The sequence below is a fragment of the Amblyomma mixtum genome, chromosome 6 (assembly GCF_055824585.1).
Source record: "Amblyomma mixtum isolate Tamu chromosome 6, ASM5582458v1, whole genome shotgun sequence".
NCBI classification, from domain to species: domain Eukaryota; kingdom Metazoa; phylum Arthropoda; class Arachnida; order Ixodida; family Ixodidae; genus Amblyomma; species Amblyomma mixtum.
Genome location: NC_143017.1, coordinates 99871538 through 99893265, shown reverse-complemented (window position 1 = coordinate 99893265; position 21728 = coordinate 99871538). Strand labels below are relative to the sequence as shown.

Genomic DNA, 21728 nt, shown 5'->3' with positions numbered 1-21728 from the left:
CCCGTTCAGGTTAACGTCAAGCAAAAGCAAGCACTGCTGCGAGTACCACTTTCACCCAAGTAAGCGTGACAATGAAGGCGCGTCTACTACGAAGCTATAGTTTGAACAGCCAGCAAAAACAACTTAATCGAAGGAATAAAGGTGACCCAGAACGTGCCAGAGAGGAAAGTGAGGGATAAAATAAAGATCAATCGGCTGAGCAGCAAAGCGCGAGCATACATACGAAGATGCCAGGCTACACGCCTGGAATGGGGGAAGAAGTTTACAGGGAAGAAACGTCAATTGCTGTGTAAAAATTATCATGCGTGCGCGGAGGTTTGGATGATCGGCGTCTGACTTGAGAGCACTCGCACGGATATGTCTCTAGAAGAGGCACTTGTCCGCCGGATTCATTTTGGATCCGGGCGGACAGCCAAAAGCGTTGCCAAAGGCGGGCGTGTTCATCGCGGGCACGTTGCAACGTGCGCGCTTGCCGGCGTGGTTCCCGAAGCCTTGATTCTGCGAATAGCCGCCAGCGGCCGTGCACCAGATGACGCATCGCGCCACAAAGAAGAGCTGCTCGCCGGTCAGGTTGGCCACAGGCAGCATCTCTCGACGCTGGTGAGCAGGCAGGGCGCTGAACGCTGCGTGCGCCACCAGCGACCCCACGAAATCTGCCAGGTTCTCCGAGGCCTGATGGTCCAGCGCGTTTGTGCCGCTCATCTGTGTCGAAGAGAGATGGGCAAAGGACTGAGCAGCTTCGCCTCTCGCAGTTAATGATTTTTCACGCCGCGCCTTTTCTCTGCAGTGACCCCTTCTCAGGCTTGTGGTTGAACACACTGTGAAGACACGCTAGGAAGCAGGCTGCCCACTGGGGGCGTACACTGCTACGTGCATCATCCCCTCAGTTTTAAGGCATCATTTGGCCGATAACTAAAGCACCTATCGCATATTTGAGAACTCTGCTCACGCAGCGTATCGTGCAAGGGGCGTTGAATAAGTTACCCCCAGTATATTCTGTGGGCGTTAAGACAGCTGGGCTGCAGTCTGTGCTCGTAGACACACGTCTGGACATGTAGCACACACAATAGCAGCTCCGTATGATGAAAGCATTGAAATCAGCAGGATAGCAAGTCGACGAAGAAAGGGAGGGACTCAGAGCTTTGTTATGTGATTAAACTTCTTACAAAACAAGGAGCCTTAAAAACATGAAACGATGATTACTGCAGATGGCGATGAAGTACTTCCTAAAGCTTTAGTAGTCTATTAAATGAGGTACATAGGGGATCAGTTTCAAGATTACCCCTGTTCTTCAGAAGAGAGGTGTAGTGACTTTGAAAGATCGTCAGGTCAAAGTATTATAGCGCATGAATTAGGCATTTCGGTTTGCATGGTTTCTACTGTCATTCAGGATGTTTTGATGATGTGAAAGGTAATGCTGACGCCTGAGAAAAAAAGCATGTCGCCAGAAATTCAGCCAAGAAAGCTTGACACGCTTAGAGAAAAGCCAGGATATTTGTTGCGGGTGATGAGACATGCACCACCATGATTCGGAGAGGAGACAAGAGTGCACGCAGTGGGAGCTCAAGGGGCACCAAATCCAGATAAGGTTTGTGCGCATCGTGACACGAAGGTCACGCTACAGAAGGCAACAGAAGTCATGCTACAGAAGTCATGCTACAGAAGGCAACGATTACTATATGCTTCATTAACGGAGCAGTCACTTGACACAATCAGAGCGGAATACTGTGGGAAGCTGTAGCCAGGCGTGCCGCTGCTTCATGACGATTCGCCGCCTCACAAGTATCGCAAATCACAAGGCGCTATCAGGGAGTGCACCTTCGTCGAGCTTACGAACATCTACACTACAGCTCAGACTTTCCAGTGACTAATTTTGCTTCTGTAATCTGAAGAAATATCAGCGCCAAAGAAGCGGTGACTGAGATCCTGCAAGAACAAGAAATCTTCAATTCTGAGGGAATCCGATCGATGAAGGCGAAGTGTTTTCAAGAGAATGGGGATTATAGTAAAAACTGTGGTAGGTTCGATTATCTGAGAAAATTTGCAGGTTGAAGTAGATAGCTTATTTAACCCCCCTCGAGTAATAAAGGCAGTGAACGATATTTTTTAGTGTAAGAGCAAGAATGGAGACCATTAACACTTTGCGACAGCTGGGTCTTATGGCCCTTCGTTACGGAGGCTTTCAGCTACTGTCTGGAATAAAAGGCCCGGCTGATAGCAATGCCAAATTTCTGGCTTTTCGGATAAGCAGGAGCTCGACGGACTGAAACGAGAAACTAGTATATGGCTGCAGATAATAGCGGGTTCTTTTTCTGCTGACCCGCAAACAGGTGCGGCTGTGAAGGGGCGGTACAGTATAGTTAGTCCAGGTTCAGGTGTCGTGCACCACTTTTGACGCCGAACTACTCTCTTATTACTAATCTACTCCGGCTTGGGGTATTCCCCTAACACTGGACTCCGCTGATGGTGCTCAATTGGGTGTCGCCCTACCATCTGCCTGGTTAGCTTAGATTGTAGAGTCCTGGATAGGCGGTGGTTCATATCCCTAGACCAGGACGAATTTTTGTCCAAGTACGAAGTTTCTGTGGAGGCCTTTGTCGCCGTATGGCTGTGCTTAGGCGGATATGCTACTGAGCCGACCGAATTTCCAGCGCACAAAGGCGTTTCTTTGTCCTCATCCTTGTGCGCTCGAAATTGGGCCAAACATGTATCAACTAAGCAATTACTGCCTTATTACAGTCATTGCAACTCCTGAGGAATTTCGCCACACTCATCGGAAGGCGGCCTGCATACCTGAGACAGAGCAGCCAGATGGTCTACTCTTGTCGAGAGATCAAATAAAGCGAAAGATTAAGAGGCAGTACTTCCTACTTCTCCTCGGACATTGGCACAGAGTGCTAAGCTTGAACAACCCGTCCATGTTCAGCCTGTGAGTGTCGTCATTGCAGCCCGTGCAGATAGGACGTGGAAATGCCACTTATTTCAAGTAAATTGTAGGCGAGGTCGTGCTTTAATAGCGCAGAGATTTGGCGACAACAGAAGGTGAGAGAGCATATGACAATGCGGAAAGATGTGGACGACGCGCCGTTAGCCATTTTCCCTGCTGCGGACGTATTCAAACCATTCTCGACAGGGACTCCCTCACCTCGGCGTGGTGGTGCTGGAGACAGCTGAGGCGCTTGGCGTATTCGTGGCGGGACCACGTCGTCATCCAATCCCGCCGGCGCCCACTCTCGTCCAACATGATGTTGTCCGGGTCGTAGCCGTGTGACATCTCGTGCGCGATTATCTGCGCAATCAACTGAAGCTGATGTCCTGCCTCAAAAACTGTTCCCATTATTCTCTCCACTATGGTTGCTGGGCACAGACCAGCCTACGTGAAGCGAACAATTAAGCTTTGCTAAACAGTGAATGAAGCTCAGTCTACCGGAAGAGAATTGCAGCAGGCATTTTGAATAATATTCATCCTTGGCCCATGGGAAACTCTGCAGTGAACTTTTCTCTATACCCTAAAATAGGGGGGCGCAGTATGACCCAGACGCTTCTGGAAGATGATGTAGAGGGAGCAACAAGTTACGCAATGTTTACGCTATGCTACGTAAATCGCGAAATTCAGCGGCAGCTGTATAGCAGCACTCTATTCCTCACGCTTTCGCCTGCGACATTTGACTGTCGAGAATGGTCTCGCTCCACAGCTGGCGGCGCAGCCCTTCCCCCCGAATACGAGACTGGCCGCCTTCAACTATGTCGCGAGGCGACTCCTCCCGTACATTCTAAACACGAGTATACGCCTATGTGAATAAAAGGGAGTAAGATGTCCTCTAGCGCACTTCCTCTACTACACCCTTTTTACTCCTTTCTGTTTCAAGCGTATAGCTTCCACTAGCCTCTCTCAAGTAGCAGATCGGCACCACCTCATCCGCGCAAGGCTGTGCGTGGAGGAACTTACGCAACCGTTGCACCGGTTCCGCCTGAGCGCTATTCCTCTGGCTCTCGGAGCAGTCGCTTTGCCTATAGCTTGGCACGCTAAGAGGAACGGCTCTGAAACTCGCTTTGTTGGCTCGGCAGTAGCCTCGCTTCGTTGTAGGCGCGAAGATGCCTACTTGCTTTTTACCACCGTTTGTTTATTCGAAGGGGTCTTGAAACGCATTTCGCAGGTTGCAGATGACATGCACTATGAAGACCTGCACCTTGTGAAAACATATACTGCAAGAATTTCGCGAAGGCGATTCGCATGTGGTTGGTACACATCAGCCGTGCGAACGCTGCTAGCGATAAAAAGCGCTTTCGGTTTTCTCTGTTGCTCTTATTGCTCTAGACGTTAAGCGTCGGCAGCGGGAGTGCAATATGTGTTGCGAGGCTGCGCCCACTGACTGCGACTTGTAGGTATGTTTTTTAGAGCAAGATCTGTAAAGCTTTACCACGTGATATGCAATGAGGCTGACAGGTGCCTTCGGTGCTACTGGTCTCAGGAGTGAGCCCGTAATCCACCACTGAGGAAAAGAGGCGCCTAGAAACACAGAAGGTGGAGCCGGTTACAGATGGCGCAGGGCGAAGAAGGGGGGGGGGGTGCAGGCGAGGAGATAGGAATTCTAGAAGAGGGCTGGCTGGTTGGTACATGCTAACGGAGAGGGTCTAAAAGCGCTAAGATAGGGAACGCTACACATTCTTGCGCTGAAGACTTATTGCGACATGTGAGGCAGCGCTATGAACGAAGCATGAGGAGCAAAAAAACAGGGGGAAAACCACAGGGGGAAAACCACGCGCCCGGGAGGAATTATTCAGATTCATTGATTAAGAGATCTGAAGCGGCCGGAGTGGGTGAAGGAATAAACGCGGGTTAATGACATCCTAGCCGAAATCGAGGACGAAATGGGCTTGGGCAGGGCATCTAATGCGAAGGCAAGATAACCGCTCGTCTTAAGGGTAACGGAGTGGATTCCAAGAGAAGGCACGCGTAGCAGTGGGCGGCAGAGAGTTAGGTGGGCGGATGAGAGAAGTTTGCGGGTGAATTGGAGAGACATGGGAAAGGCTTTTGCCCTGCAGTGGGCGTAGTCAGGCTGATGATGATGATGGTGGGAAGAGTGCTATCGACGGGCTGCTGATGCAAGTGTCATTTGTTTGGTGAGTATTGGTGGAAATGAGCCTCGAGTTGTCGTCTTTACACCTGGCGATGATGGATCCAAAACCCAGCACAGTGTACGGCCAGCTATCGAAACTTCCGTCAAGGGGAGCTGCCCTTTCATGTCCGAACACGGCACGTGGTAGCGTTCTTGCAGAAGTGCCTACCACACAGGGACGACCCATGAGGAGGCTGTATTGGACAGAATGACTGGCCACTTTATGTAAGCGTTTTTCAGTTATTGTGAAAGGCCAGTATTATTCCTTGCCACAGTGATCCGTAACCGCAGAAATAAGCCTTTGCATTGAACGTTTCGGTGCAAGCAAGTTCCAGAACGCATTATGAACGAACATTAGTAGATTTTAGAAATGCTGAATTTTTATTTGCAGTCAACCCTTGCCACACTGGACAACAAATGGTATATCGAAAACAAGGAGTCTATTGGATCTAGCTTCGAACCTGTATTAAGGGAAAAAATTGAAAATTGGTTTTCGAGGAAAGGAAATGGCGCGGTAACTGCCTCAGATCTCGGTAGACACCCGAACCGCGCCCTGAGGGAAGGGATGAAGGTGGGAGTGAAAGAAGAGCGAGAGAAAGAGGCGCCGTAGTTGAAGGCTGCGGAATAATTTCGACCACCTGGGTATCTTTAACGTGCGCTGACATCGCACAGCACACGGGCGCCTTTTGCGTTCCGCCTCCATCGAAACGCTGCCGTCGCGGTCAGGTTCGAACCCGGGTACTCCGGCTCGGTATAACACAGCGCGCTAACCACTGAGCCATCGCGGTGGGTGTATTAAGTGACCTAAAAGGAATCATATTCTTAGCGGTAAGAAACAGACACAACACCAAGATACACACACACAGGACACCCGCTGTTGTGTCTGTTTCTTACCGCTAAGAATATGATTCCTTCAAGCCGTTACCAACTAGCCCAACTTAATGTTTTAACTAAGTGACCTACTTCAGGCTCGTTATTTCAGGTATCTTCGAACCAAGCTCGATGACACGGCCGTTGTTAAAGTCATGCGTCACTTCAATGACTAATTTTCTATTGCACTGATCATGCTCAGCAAAATGCTGCCCTGATTTTTAACATGTTTGTAAAGTGACTTACAATTCACCAGGAGGCTTCCCTCTAACAACAGACTCTGGTTTTTAGATCTATAACTTTAATTTCTAACGATCGTGTGTGTTGGGTGTACGTACTAACCACGGTCCTGGAAGAGCCTTCTCGGCCCACTCATAAAAGCTGCGTTGCAAAGGTCATGTTCGCATGCAGTTGCACAGGTGAAAAGGCTGTCCACTGCAAGATACCCTGTCAAGATTTTGTTGAGCGTAGCGCAGTACTTGCTAGCCGAATGCAGAATCATAAGGACCAAGCCCACCAATGCTGATTAACCAGTCTAGAAGGAAACAGCCTGTAACGGGTACAAAGCCTCACGCAGCCTGAGAAAGATGGTCAGAAAAGCGGTTGTGAGGTGGCTGTTTTCAGCCCGAATAAACTAGGTGGACCTCGCGAACTACGGAACAGGAAAGGAAGAAAAAATTCCTGTCAGAAAAAGCACCAGAAAATGTTCGTTGACGGTAGTGTTGGCACAGATTCCGACGTCGTGCGGTAATTTTTGCCACGCTGAGACGGGACGCTGAATCAAAGCCAGAGATGCTGAGAACCAGTCACCATCTAGACGTACACGGGGCTGAGTGCGCCAGGCATCTCATTTCCGGGGTTCACAACATGCACAAAACAAATTATCACAGTCCCCTCAATAGCTGCTTTCCCACAAGAATGTGCATTTCTTAGTGCTGAATAACTCCTCCCAGGTGTTTGGACGGACACACACACACACACACACACACACACACACACACACACACACACACACACACACACACACACACACACACACACACACACACACACACACACACACACACACACACACACACACACACACACACACACACACACACACACACACACACACACACACACACACACACACACACACACACACACACACACACACACACACACACACACACACACACACACACACACACACACACACACACACACACACACACACACACACACACACACACACACACACACACACACACACACACACACACACACACACACACACACACACACACACACACACACACACACACACACACACACACACACACACACACACACACACACACACACACACACACACACACACACACACACACACACACACACACACACACGCACGCACACACACACACACATACATACACACACACACTCTTCCAGAGGATACGACCTATGCCGCTGTTTCTGCGCATGCGCGGGCTGTGCAGCTCTTGGGCGGCACGGGTGAGGGAGGGAGTTAAACCGGTCCGCAGTCAGCAGTTGTGCTTGCGTGGGCTGGCGAAATGGAAATCTCGTAATACGAAACCTATTGGAAGTTTTCACTAACCACAGGCGGCGCAGCAGTCGAGCCAAGCAGGCAACCGTGAAGAGGACTCCCTTTGTGATTAGCCTGGGCGCACTAACATGTTTCCTTGATTGCACGATTAATTCACGTTTTATCATTCAAGCTAAGCACCTAGTTTCAGCCAAACATTTTCTATTGGTCGGTGTAAAATCCAGAACAGGTGACGAACTGGAGCTCGTCGACCTGTGTCTGCAAATATACGCCGTGCGAGCGGAACGCACACGACCGTCGCCCTCCGTCAGGGCTATTTTAGCGATGTCGTCATCATCAGCGCTGTCTTCTTATACGGGGGAAAAGCTAGAAGAGCATGGCTCGGGCTTACATTGCCAAGCGGAGCATGGCACTGAAAGCTAAATTGCTTCGCGATGGTTTCGCTTTCGACCGTTGTGTGCTTGGGTTTCAATTCAGCAAGCTGAACATTTCCGTGTGGCCATCACTTCAGTCGAGAAAGCAGTGTTCCTGTACGTACCATCGGGGGCATAAGCAACAGATCCCAGGCTCCAAGTTCCAACCCGTACCACTCTGCGTAGGGGCGCCATCTGACGAAGCCTTTCTGGTGTCGAAACGGGCCCACTGCGCCGGCGTGTTAAGGGCAACGAACTCGTTCCTTGCTTTCATTTCTATGCAGCTTCGCCTCAGAGCGAGCACCGGCCGTAATGCGCAGTACCTGCTGGGAAATTTCGCTTCGATTGCTCCGCAGAGGACCGCACGAACGTTCGGATGGAAGCCTATCTGGCGCTAAATAAGTACGATTGAGCCGGGCCTCGGAGGAGCGGGGTCTCATCGCTCTGGGGTTTTATTGTGCGGAGCGTGAAACACGAGTGTTTAGAATGAACAGACACACACACGAAATTCAGAAAAAAATAAAATGCAAACGTTCTAATTGGTGCATGAGTTACCACGAGGTACGATTTTGCAAGTATTACAATTGCTGTGTTGTCACCGTGCTGTTTTCTCCTTCTCTGTGTTGGTCACTGTGCCGTTTTTTTTGTGCGCTGTTTTAACGCACGCTATGTTGTCGTGGGCTGTTCTTTCATGGCGCCATCGCTTATGCGCCACTGCCCTGCGATGGGAGGTGCTGCCACCGGTGGGGCTTGTGCGACCTATGCTGCTCTTCCCGCGCAACTCCCGCGAGCAGTCATTAAATTACCTGGCGCGGTGGGCAGTGTGCTGGCAATCCGGTGAACAGGTTGGGATGAGACTACACGGCTACGTGACCTATAGGTGGCGCACTTAGGTTGCTTCTCTGGGAATTTTTCGCTTCAGGGCAACGACACCAGATTTCCTGCGCCACGGGTTCCTGAACACTGTCACATTGCTGTCGAGCTTTCTTTTTGTTACGGGGACCGCATCCGAAAGTGCTTGCTGCGCAGCACCAATCTGTCGGGTGAGTTCTCTGTAGACGGGATCGCGGTAGGGCCCCATTGCATGACGTCTATGTCGGCAATATTGTTGCGAAAGCAACACTACGCGAGTCGCCGAACCATTTCGCGGAGCTGACCAAAGGCCACACTGCGCATGCGCGAGGAGCAGTGACGTCACACGGCGCACAGCTGGCGCGCCGCCGCTGTTGCTGCGCGGTTGACTCAGAGGTGCCGCCGCCGTGCTCTCTAGTTGCGCATGTGCAGTAGCGGCGCATAGCTAGCGTGCCAGAGCCGCCGCCGCTGCCGCGCGCTCTCCATCTCCTCTCTCTCTCTCTCCTCGTTGCTTTCGCAGATTGTGAGCAGCAAGACGGCGTTGAAACGGCCTCAGAGTGGTGACGCTCTCGCTGACTAGTGCGCTAAACTATGCTCCACGATCTTCTTTTTACACCGCGCGTGATTTTATTACTGCGGCCCACCGATTCATAGCTGCCGCTCTTCGCTTGCAGTTGACGACGCTGAACGATATTCATCCGGCTGCCACTGCTGTGACCTCAAAGGAGTGAAAATGACGCCACATGAGGTCCCCTCCAGCTATGGCGTCGAACTATTGTTAGGGCGTCGCAGTTAATACCATTGCAGTCCCATGCGATGTAAATGCAAATTGTCCCCTCCAGCTGTGGCGTCGAACTATTGCCAGGACGTTGCAGTTAATACCATTGCAGGCACATGCGATGTCACCAACTCATGCCAAGTGATTGGCGGGAGGGCCACCATCGAGGGGCACCTGCCACAGCGTTCTTCAGGTTATCAGGTAACAGGACGTGTTAATGCGGTAAGTCACAATGCATGGCACGCCGACAACTCAGCCATACTTGGACAGACTCAACGCTATTTATCTTAAAGGTACTTGAAAATATTAGAATTCGCAAATAGTATTATACTTGCTGCCATTTATGGTGTCTTCGGCTGAGACGCACTGCCTCCGTGCCGGTGCGCAGGAAGTGGCGTGAAATACAACACGAGTGGCACGTCCCTTGCACCTCAGCTGAATGGGCGAAACACTCGCACAGTGCCGTCACTCTTTCTGCCTTCTATTCACCGTGGCCTCCGTGACCCTTGATAATCTCAGAGGCCATTCTTACGAGCGGCCGACGCCAACGACCGCAATCACCAATTTGTACAATTAGCAACGACCTTTGCAGTAACAGCGCGTAGGACCGTGCTTGAAACAGCTGTTCACAAAAACGGTGGGAAACGCGGGACCCACGAGCATGCTCGTGAGATGCTGCGATTAATTATGGTGGCGCAGGTTTGTCAGACACTGCAATACGGCGCTATGCTTGCCGTTTTCAATGCATACGCTGTAGAGCTTCAGCTAGAGTAACTTCCGAAAATATCTGCAGACGATTCTCAATCCGATCGCAGCTCGCCACATTTTCGCCTCACTGGTATCTTTTAAAGTGCGTTTACGTTGACAAAAAGTACGGCAAGGCAGATAGATGTAGCTCGTCGGCAGCTAGTTGTGTGACTGCAGCGCGAATAAATTCGTTGCAGCAGCTATCATAGTAAGCATCCTTTGTAAAATATGCCCACTCAAGATGCCTTGTCTGTTTTTCCTCTTTGTCGTAGCTAAATCCTTTGCGTGAACAGCTTCGTCTGCCCCTTGGTCTGCCGGCGGGACCGGCGGCGTCTGCATGCGCGCGCTGCACGACGGGATTGCACCACGCTCCAGTGCACCGTAGGTTTTCCCGCACTCGATCATGTCGTGCTCGTCACAGCCGAACGTGCGACACCGGACGGGTGCGAAGAGATCTCCATGAGTGCCGTCAGCCGAAGACACCATTAGATAAGTTTCTAACGCAGTCGGTTTAGTTTTCATGCCGGAGAAGCATGACAGTCATTTTAGCCTGTCTTCTAGTTCTCCGTTTATAGCAGCTCACGCATGTTTCTTCGCGCCCCTCGTAGCCATCTGTGGGTGGCAGTGCTGTGCACACGTGTGAGGTTTCGTCGAAAGAAAACAAAGCACAGCTCCCGAGCCGGAGTACCCGGGTTCGAACCCGACCGCAGCGGCCGCGTTTCGATGGAGGCGAAACGCAAGAGGCGCCCGTGTGCTGTGCGGTGTCAGTGCACGTTAAAGATTCACAGGTGGTCGAAATTATCCCGGAGACCTCCACTACAGCACCTCAATTTCTTTTTCTTCTCTCTTTCTTTCTCTCTTTCTTCTTTCACTCCTACCTTCCTCCCTTCCCTTACGGCGCGGTTGAGGTGTCCGCCGATATATGTGAGACAGATACTGGATACCAATTTACCAATTTATCCCAAATTCAATTCAATTATATGTTGTGCTTGAGACAGACAAGTGTCCTTGCTTTTTTTCATTCCTTAGCCTTTGTTTACTCATGTGTTAAATTTTTTTTTTACTTTTTACATATTGTATAACCTTTTCGACGCCCCTTACCTGTTGTACATCTCTATTCCTTTTCAATGTTATCTTTTTTTCTTTTTTTGTAGTGTTCTTGTCTTGTTCGTACAAATCTTGAGTTTGCTCCCCCCTTATGTAATGCCCTCGGGCCTTTAAGGGAAAAATAAATGAAATGAAATGAAATTACGCGCGGTGTGCGCATGGACCTACCATTCCGAGGGCGCCGTAGTTGTGCGCCGGCGGGCCCAGCTTGTAGAAAACCGGTCTGCCAATGATACCGGCCGGCAGGACGACCAAGTTGAGCCGCGTCGCGTAGATGGCAATCGCACGGCCCGAGACGAACGCCACGTCGGACAAGTTTCCTGTCAGCAAGCGCCGCTGCGATAGGCGGGCTGCTGTGAGCCAGGCGTCCCAGAAGGACGCCCCGCTCGGCATCTCCGGAAACGCGGCGAAACGGTCGTTCATGTCGCTCTCGCTGCTCACGCCGTGCGGGAAGCCATTCAGCAGCTGCATGGCGGCAAGTTTGGCCAGCGCCGAGCGCCGGGACAGATCGTCCAGCCACGAACGCCGGTGGCGCAGCTGCTGCTCGTAGAACTCCTTGAGTTTAGAGAAGATGGCGTCCACCGCCGCCAGGGCATCCTTCGGCACGGCTGCGCAGCGAGGCCCGTTCCTTCTTATGGTCTTTGCCGAAAGTCTGACGTCATCTTATCAGGTTCTTGTCACCCAGCCGACGAGAGGCGGCGGCAGTAACCCCGTCACTCGCTCTGAGGAGCACGCAAGGGGTCCTGCTAAGAGGATTTTCGCCCTCCACTAATAATCAAATTCACGAAACTGAAGGAAGCGCGAAAGGGCTAGTATATACTATATACTGTACGAGCATCTGCATCAAAGAGGAAAGAAGGGGAAATCTCAGAAGAGCGCGAACTCAAGCCTTGGTAGCATATCTCGGGGGAAATGCGCAGTACGTTACAAGAAGTAAAAAACCATATGTAGCCCTAAGAAGGCTCGTGGTGAAAGGGCAAAATATATTACAATGGCGCAAACAAATAGCGATTACATGTAGTGAATGTACGTCAGAAAATTTCGATCTTATTTGTCCATAGCTTTAAAAGAACAGTCACACATCAATGCCACGTGTTACCCGCCGCGGTGGCTCCTTTACTGAGCCGGAGTACCCAGGTTCGAACCCGACCGCGGCGGCCGCGTTTCGATGGAGGCGAAGCGCAAAAGGCGTCTGTGTGCTGTGCGATGCCAGTGCACGTTAAAGATCCCCAGGTGGTCGAACATATTCCGGGGACCTCCCCTACGGCACCTCTTTTTCCCTTTCTTCTTTCACTCACGCCTTCCTCCCTTCCCTTACGGCGCTGGTGAGGTGTCCGCCGAGATATGTGAGACAGATACTGCACCATTTCCTGTCCTCAAAAATCAATTTACCAATTTAATGCCACGTGGCGGAATGCAAACGTAGCACAGTGCGATATGAAGCACGCAGTAGTTATATAAAATTGATCCAAGAGCGCGCCTGCGAGGAACGCGAAGCGGTGTCCATCTCTGCGCCACCCGTGCTGGAGCAGCGAAGTGGCAAGCGATTGACACGCGGTTTGAAGGACGTCACCTTGAGCAGGCATCGACGCGTGTGGATGCATGCGAGTCAGCTGAGAACCATTCAGCTTTGCTGGTGTCGACGCACCTTGCAGCAGGTGGACACCCAAGAGCGGCGCCTCCATGACCTGCGACACCGTGTCGATGCAGAGCTCCCAAACAGCGGCCGAGTCCATCTCGACGTGGTTCGGCCTGGTTCGGCCGAAGCCCGTCACTTGGCGAACGACGCTCCAGGCCAGAAGCCGGTGGAAGACGGCCTCTCTGCCCGGCGACATGAGCAGCCCGAGCAGCGACAGCGCGCTGTGGTAGGCGTAGGCCAGGTCTCTGCCCGAGTAGCGCCTCTGCGAGTACTGGTCGACCGCGCGCATCCAGTAGTCTGCGACCGAGAGAGGCGCCCTCCCCTGTGTTGACTGCAGCCAAGCTACGATGCCGCGACACACAGAACGTCCACTAGGTATCTTGGACTGGTCGTTTTTGTTGCGGAAGCAACACTACGCTAGGTGTGAGCGATTTCGCGGAGCCCCGGAGAGCCCCAACTGCGCATGCGCTAGGAGCGAGTGACGTCAGAGCAGCGCGGAGCCGCCGCCGACTCCTCCGCTGCGCGGGTGACTCAGAGGTGCCGTCGCCGCTGCGCCAGCAGTGCATTCTCCAGGAGGAGTGACGTCACACGGCGCATAGCTGCGGCGCTGGGGCCACCGCCGACTGCTCCGCTACGCGGCTGACTGCCGCCGCCGCTGCGATTGCCGTGCCGTTGCTTCCGCAATTCTGCTCGGGATAGCCATTGGTCAAACCACAGCCAATTTCTTTTTCGAGAGCAAATAAAGCACGCAGACACACAGAGCTCGGTCGTAGCACTGCCTGTATTGGATCTCCTGTAAGAATGTAACATTGGCCATTGTCAAGTCGTATACTTTTGACATTACAAAATGATGGAAATTATGAAACATTATTCAATAAGGTGGTGGGCTAGGGGACAGGCGCTCTCGACAGTATGCTCTGTGGCATCCTACAGTGCAGGTGAGTGGCCGTTGTCGGTCACTGTCGCTAAGTCAGGACGACAAGTACCTCCATTTTCTAGGGTGTAGATGTGCAAAACCTGCAGGTGATGACGTACCCATACGGACACGCGGTGCTTCATTTCAGTTGACTGTGCACTCTAGGAGTAATTTGTTGACCGCCAACTTTGAAAGTGGCGATGTATTTATGGTTCGATTCACAGACGATGTGCGAAGCTTATTTGTTTTGGCTTAGGCTCCTTCCTGCGAAAGCGGGCACACCCGCAAAGCTTCCGCACAAACTGCATGTTCGTGATGGGTTCCTGTCACCAAACTTGCCCTGCTGGATGAATTTAAGTCGGTGTGCCAGGGGTAGAAAGTTCCCATACGCACTATCGTCCAACCAATCCAGACTTCAGCGCCCTTTCATCTGGTAGCGGCCGGAGGAGAGCCAACTAGAGCGTCGCATCGTTGTTATGGCAATGTGACCAGCATAAAACACAGCAACTTCGCTTCCGGGTGCGTCCTACGATTCGCCCATCCACGCAATCAGTCGCGCTGCGTGCATAGACTTTCTTACTATTACCGAGAGAGAAAGCTGGCGGCGCTGCACTTCAGCCACCAAGGACGTTCGAAGCATCTTGGGGCGGTGAGCTACTTGGTGCGGAACAATCGTATTTTTTCGGGAGCGTGGAGTGTCACTATTAAGATGTTTCATTCCGAAAACGCTGTTCATGTGCGCGCAGACGACTTTGGCGCGAACGCAGTGTGCAAAAGCCATAGTAGCGGAAACGCAACAGCGCAACACGCCAATAAAAGATTTTTCTTTTCCGAAATGCCATTAAAAAAATTCTTTAAAGGTTTAAGCAACATTTTTTTGAAAACATATTTTCTTTTAAAAGTGCGCCTGTTAAGCACGAAGTTTTTGTAGTGTTCAATACTTGGCCAATAGCAGAGCTAGCCATCTCTTATTTTGGGCAAACTTTGCATTTACATGCTTTTCTGCTCATTTCTTGCAATCATTAGGCAGGATATTGAATGTTAGGACATTCTTAATTATCGAACAGCTTTATTTTTCATTATTTTTTGGCCAAAAGTTGTGGTTCTGCAGTCGGTAGCTCACCGTCCCATGATGCTTTGGGCGCCCATAGTGGCTGAAGTGATCTTGAGGGGGCTCCACGCAAACTCCCGTAGACAGCGCCAGCTTTCCCTCTGGGTAATAGTAAGAAACTCTATGGTTGCGTGCATGTTCATATTTTAAACCTCCTCCGGTAATCTCGCTCGAGCAGTTGAAACCGAAGCTGCCCGAGTTTCCCGCCCCTGACGACAGCGAAGAACGCCCTCCTACGTGGACCATAATTCTACAAAATTTTATGGTACCGTTTTTTTTTCTGTCCCAAATCAAGCTTTAAACAGAAAAAGAAGACGTCTTATTTGAGTTTAATTTTCTTTGCAGGCTACCTCACTAGTTTTTTTGCTAGCTGTCTCATAGGAAACCTTGAAGATAGGTGGTGGTGGTGGTGAAAACATTTATTAATCATAGAGAGAGGTGTTGGGGGTCGTGACCTGAAGGGTCACGCCCTTACAACCACTAGGTGGGATGCCTAGTCAGGCACACCATTGGCGTTTGCCGCAGCCCGGGCGCGCTGCGTTAAGGCCCTTTGGGCCTCGAGGGTGCAGCAACCGGACAGGGTCGCCTCCCAGTCCTCTCGGGTGGGGTTCGGGATAGGGGGTAGGGATGGGTTCTGCTGGCAGGCCCACACCATGTGGTAGGTGTCAGACACCTCCCCACAGTGTGAGCACCGCCCGTCGAATTTAGGATCGAAATGCTTTAGAATTGCCGGGCACAACATCGTGTTGGTGAGCAGGCGCAGGAGTACCCGCTCGTTGTCCTTCCCCAGCCCTTTGCATGGGGTGGGAAGAGTTTGGTGCGTGGATTTGTAATAATCGCATATTTCCTTAAAAGTGTAAATCGGATTGAAATGGAAGTCCTGGTCGGCGTCGGGTCCCGTGGGAAATGCCCGGAGAGAGAGCGCGCGGGCGGCGGCGTCGGCTGCCTCATTTCCGTGGACGCCTTGGTGACCTGGAGCCCAAACGATAGATAGGTGCGCGGGATCCGAGTCTCGGCTACAATTTTGGTAAATACGATAAGCTAGGGGAGTAACCCACCCTTGCGTGACGTTTCGACAAGCCCCTCGTGAGTCGGTGATTATGTATTTGGAGGAGGTGTCAGAGGCTGCCAAAGCGATGGCAACCTCTTCTGCGTGAATTGCTGACTGGGCCTTGAAAGTAAGGGCGTCTACTGTTTTACCCTCGTGGACGACCGCGGCCGTGTACCATCCCCTAGAGTCCGGGCCGGACGCGTCCACGTAGAAGACTCCTGGTTTGCTCCGAAAATGGCGGTCCAAGGCTTCCGCCCGGGCCAGGCGCCTGCCATTATGATCCTCTTTGGACATATTGGTGGGGAGAGGCCGCACGTGGAGGGCGCGTCTCCAGTGTACGGGAAGGCGGCATCTCTCCTCTGTGAATTGAGTGTGCTGGATGTGTAGTCGGGCTAAAAGGCGGCGACCCGACCCTGTCTTTGTGAGACGAGTGTATTGGTTGTTGAGGTGGGCCTCCCGAAGCTCCCTAAAAGTGTTCACCATCCCCAGTGCCATAAGGCGGCTGGTAGAGGTAGAAACTGGGAGGTCCAGCGCTCGTTTCATGATTTTGCGGAGGATGACCTCGAGGGAATCCTCCTCCTGTTTCCGCAGGTGGAGGTAGGGAGTCGAATGCAAGATTCGACTGGTCACGAATGCGTTCGCCAGCCGCAAGGCGTCTTTGCATCGTAACCCACCGCGCTTGTTGGAAACCCGGCGGACCATGCGGCCCACCTGGTCCCCCACCTGCCGGAGCTTGGCGAGTGTTGTGTCGCAGCGTCGCTGGTTGTGTATGAAGAGTCCAAGGACTCTGATCTCCTTGGATTCGCGAATGGGACCGCTTTGCAACGAGAGATTGATTTGGGTCGAGCATGTGCGCGAGGGACGTAAATGCACGAATTCCGATTTCTGCGGGGAGCATTGCAGACCACAGTCTCGAGCATAGCGATCCACTATGCTGGCGGCCGTTTGCAGGCTAGTCTCCATATCCCCCAGGCGTCCTTGCGTAGCCCAGATGGTGATGTCGTCGGCGTATAGCGCGTGCTGGACCCCTTCGACCGCACCAAGCAGGGCGGGTAGGCGCATCATGGCAATGTTGAATAGCAGAGGGGACAGCACCGCGCCTTGTGGAGTCCCCCTCGTTCCGAGCAAGAAAGGTCCGTGCTCTTCGTCCTGTATTCTGATGTAGGACAGTCTGTCCGTGAGAAATTGTTTAACGTAATTGAAGGTATTGGTGCCGCAGTGAGTTTGACTCAAATGTGTGAGTATGACCTCGTGAGTTACGTTATCGAACGCTCCTTTCAGGTCGAGCGCAAGGACAATTTTATCGTTGTGGGGGTGTGTAATGGGGTTCAAGATTTCGCGGTCGAGTTGGAGCAGGACATCCTGTGCGGATCTATGTGGGCGAAATCCGAACATGGTGTCCGCGAAGGTGTTGTGTTGTTCGAGGTACTCGGACAGCCGATCCCGCACCATCGTCTCCATCAATTTTCCCACACACGAGGTGAGAGAGATGGGGCGGAGGTTGTCCGTGTCGATCGGTTTGCCGGCCTTCGGGATGAAGGTGACAAGAGCCGTCTTCCAGTCAATGGGGAGCGGAGTTTCCCCCGTCCAGATCGCATTGATGTATTCTAGAAGGCACTGGTACGCTGATTCAGGAAGGTTCGCCAAAAGTTTGACGGTGACCTTGTCCCGGCCCGGCGTGGTGCCCCTCTTCATTTTGGCCAGACCCGCCCGCAGATCGTGAAGCTGGAAAGGCTTGTCCAACTCCGAGTTTTCCCTGCCGGCGTAGGAGTAGGCCGATCTGCGGGCGTCCTGCGTTGTGCACAGGTAGCGATCCCGGAGTGCCTGTGCCAACTGCGTTGTATTTCCTTGGAATGCGTGCATGGCTTTGTGTAGTTGCTTCTGCGTTTCTGTGCGGGTATGTGTTGGGTTGATGAGGGCTCGGAAGAGCCGCCAAGTGTTGCGGCTCGACATCTGCCTCGCCGCCGTGTTGCAGCGATCTACCCAGTTGGAGTCAGCGAGTTGGGCCGCGTACTCTGCTGCCTGCCGGGTGAGGTCCGCAATGCGCGCTTTGAGCTTCTTGTTGTGTTTCTGGCGCTTCCAGCGGCGCGTGAGGCCGCGGCGCGCTTCCCAGAGGTGGAGGAGGTGGTTGTCCGCGTCCGTGACCACCTCTGTAAGCTGTATCTGCTTCTCGTGGGAGCGAAGGTGCGATATGACTGACCGGGACCAGTTTGCGTATCCTTGCTCTGTGATAGTCGTGTTGGTGTCGGATGGGAAATTTTTGCGAAAGGTGGTCCAATTGGGGATGCGTGCTAGTGTGGTAGGGCGCTTTAGGGGGCATGTATAAACAGTGGTGTTGATGATGCAGTGGTCGCTGCCGAGGGTATCCTCGGTGTTGATCCAGTCTGCGTGTCTTATGTTACGAGTGAAGGTGAGGTCCGGGCATGTGTCTCGGGTCACCGAGTTGCCTACGCGGGTAGGAAATGCCGGGTCGGTGTGGAGGGTGAGGCGCAGTGTGGACGCCAGCTCCGCCAGCATGCGTCCGCGCACTTCCTCCTTACGATAGCCCCATAGCTGACTAGGGGCGTTGAAGTCGCCCACAATCAGTAGGGGGTCGCGACCCGCCTCTTTAAGTGCACGGCTAAAGAGGTCCGCGAAGGTCACTCGCTTCACTTTCGGGGAGCAGTATACATTAAGTACGTGCAGGGGAGGATCCGATCGGCGAAGGGGAAGTATCCTTACCATAGCGTACGAGTACGGTATGTTGAGATCGAGGTCGATTTCGGTGGCTGTGTACGACTTGTGTACGAGGAGACACGACGAGGGGTCTCGCTGGAACGTCACGTAGTTAGTCAATTTTGCCGCCGCTCCTGGCTCCTGGAGGGCGACCACGGCGGGTAAAGCCTCGAAAGTTTCTAGGTAGAGGCGCAGGTTCGCGCGTTTCTGCCGAGACTTGAAGCCTCTACAATTCCACTGCGTTACGGTTACCAATGTGTGTGTTTTCGGAGGAGGGGAACGCTTGTTAGGCCGTGCCGCCATCAATAGGATTAGAGGTGAGAGACGGGGGCTGATTGGACTCTGGCCTAGAGCCAGCACTGGGTGGGGGTGTGGCGTTGGAGTCCTGCGATACCGCGTCTCTGGGATTGCAGATAATTTTCTTGTGCGTATTGAAGGCTCGGATCCCCTCGAACCGCCGACTGGTCCGGGTGGTTTTTGATTTCATGCAGCGGCTTATGGCTGCAGGGACCGATGCCGAGCATTTGGACTCCATGCAGTTCATAGCCGTTTCCACCATTTTCTCAAGCTGGGAAGTGAGACGCACCTCCATCGCGGCCATTGCCGACGCGAACGCGGGCGGCAGTTCGGGCTCACTCTCCATGGCGTCGGAACTCGGGATACCCGTCGCGGCAGCTAACTTTTCTTCTAAATTTTGAATTTTGGCGAGCAGTTGCCCGATCTGTGCTCTAAGCTGCTCATTTTGCCGGCGGCTTTCGACATCTACGCCGTAAGCCGAGGAGGGGGAAGTGGACGAAGGGGAGGGAGGAGAGGAAGCGACCCCTGCCCAGCTGCTCACCTGAGTGTGCTGTTGCTGCGCCGGGGCCCGGGCTCCGGCAGCGCCACTTGGTTTGAGGGTGGGAAAGTTCTTGGCGTAGTCTCCGCTAGAGGGCGGTGGCGGTGCCTGCTTTTTCTTCTTGTTTTTCTTCTTTCTCTTCTTCTCTCCCGTTGACTTCAGTCCGGGAGATGAGGAAGCCGCGTTGACGTTTTCCTCGAGCGAGCCGGTGGCGTTATTGCCACGTACCGCGCCGCCATTGGCTCCGCCGGTGGTGGGATCTTGTCTGTTTCCAGACTCTGGCTTTTCGAATCCTCCATGTCGAGAGGGCTTGACACCGGCAAGATGAAGTCGGCGGAATTTCGCCGTGCAATCTTTCGAGCCCGTGGGGTGGGCTAGTCCACAGATTGCACATGTTGGGTTGCACTCATGTGGCGCAGGGCCATCCTGCGTCACAGTAACATTTTGGCCGCAAAGGCCACACGTAGATGAATTTGGAGTGGGGCAAGTGTCCGTGCGGTGTCCCACAGTACGACACTTTACACAGGCGGGAACGGTTCGCTTGTATTCTCGGACGGGGGTAAGTTCCCCGTTGTAGTGGACGTACCGCGGGACCACCTTACCCACAAAGGTGATCACCGCGATGGACGATTTTCCAAGGCGGCGAATGTTGGCAATCTGCCCGCCTCGCCAGGCAATTTGGGCGGTGAGCGTTGCGCTGGTTTCCTCGTCGGCGATGCCTCCGATGACGCCGCGGCGTACGTCTCCGGTTTGTTTCAAATGCCCGTGTACGGGCAGGGTGCCTTTGCTCGTGGTCAAACTGATATCGCCGATCAGGCGATCGGCGAGGTGCGGGTTTCGTACGCCTACAACGAGAAGATTCTGCTCCCAGGCGGGGACGATGTTGAGAATGTTCTCGGCAGCAGAGATGCCGAGGTGCGAGTTCAGAGCTTTGCCCAACTCACCACGTCGGAAGGTGTTCCGTAGGTCGGCGGTGACTGTGGGCTTGAGGATGACAACGTAGTCTTCAGGGTGCATCTGTGGCATAGGACGCGGCTTCCACTGACACGACTGGGCTTGTTTTCTAAGTGATGAGATAGCACCGACGCCAGGAGTTGTACTATTAAAAAAAAAGTCTTAATGCGTTGCGCAACTGCAGGAAAGCAAGAACGAACTGATGACACAAAGTAGTGTTGCGAGGCCTCTCTTTTATGAGGCTTGATGTAAATTGCTGGCCGATGAACGAACCTTTAACCTTCTGTTGTAAAGCGCCATTTTGAGAAAATATGGACGGCGGAAAATACTACAGCTTTCTCAGTGAATTAAATCCAAGTGCTAGAAAAAATAATCTGATCGGCAAGCGATGTTGTCACGCAGGAGTGACGGCAGTCCGGCGAGCAGGCGTCCAAACTAAACTCTTCATTGGGGCTGACTCGCACCCACTAAGAACTGAAAGGCTTGGCGGCGGCGTAGCAACAAGCGCGCTCGGCTGTCGTCGCCGTACAAATTTTAAAGCTGGCAAAGAACTTTCGAGATACGGCGTGCCAAGTAACCACAACAGCCTGGAACCACTTAGATTCGGCTCTGCCTAGGTGCGATCAATCGAGATAAATCTGGTCGCGTTTTGGATCACACATAATGCGATAAAGTCGCGTGCCGACAGCTTTGAAGAGTGAACAAACAACCATTAAAAAGCTTTGCGCCAATATAATCTGCACGCAATGTAATTTAATCCGAGTCGAAAGTACTTAATCTAAGCGCCAGCGCATTTAATTCAAACACCAACTGAAATAACACGGGTGCCAACTAATTTAATCCTAGTTCCAATGGAAAATGATACACGGGCCAGCGGTTTTAATTTTGCATACCAACCAATTTAATCGTTATGCACGTTATGCTTCAAAGCACAGAGCACAGATGCCAGGAATAAAACAAAGTTACGATGATTTTTAAGACCAAGCGCTGCATGCCTGAGCGACACGGCTCCTTGGAATATTTAGCTTTCGTCACATTGTGAGCTGTTTCTTGACGCAGATGAGAGTC

The 21728-nt window shown here is 52.5% G+C and overlaps 1 protein-coding gene across 1 annotated transcript in view; it reads right to left on the bottom strand.

Annotated features, from left to right (window-relative positions):
- Positions 1 to 20732, bottom strand: part of LOC149339841 (uncharacterized) — a 56400-nt gene extending 35668 nt beyond the window's left edge. Inside the window, exons 1-5 of the mRNA XM_089551006.1 lie at positions 20309 to 20732; positions 13088 to 13375; positions 12267 to 12277; positions 11608 to 12078; positions 3146 to 3289 (exon numbers count right to left, since the gene is read on the bottom strand). Coding sequence (XP_089407132.1) covers positions 3146 to 3289; positions 11608 to 12078; positions 12267 to 12277; positions 13088 to 13375; positions 20309 to 20732 — 1338 coding nt within the window. The remainder of the gene's footprint in view (positions 1 to 3145; positions 3290 to 11607; positions 12079 to 12266; positions 12278 to 13087; positions 13376 to 20308) is intronic.
- Between the last annotated feature and the right edge of the window lie 996 nt (positions 20733 to 21728).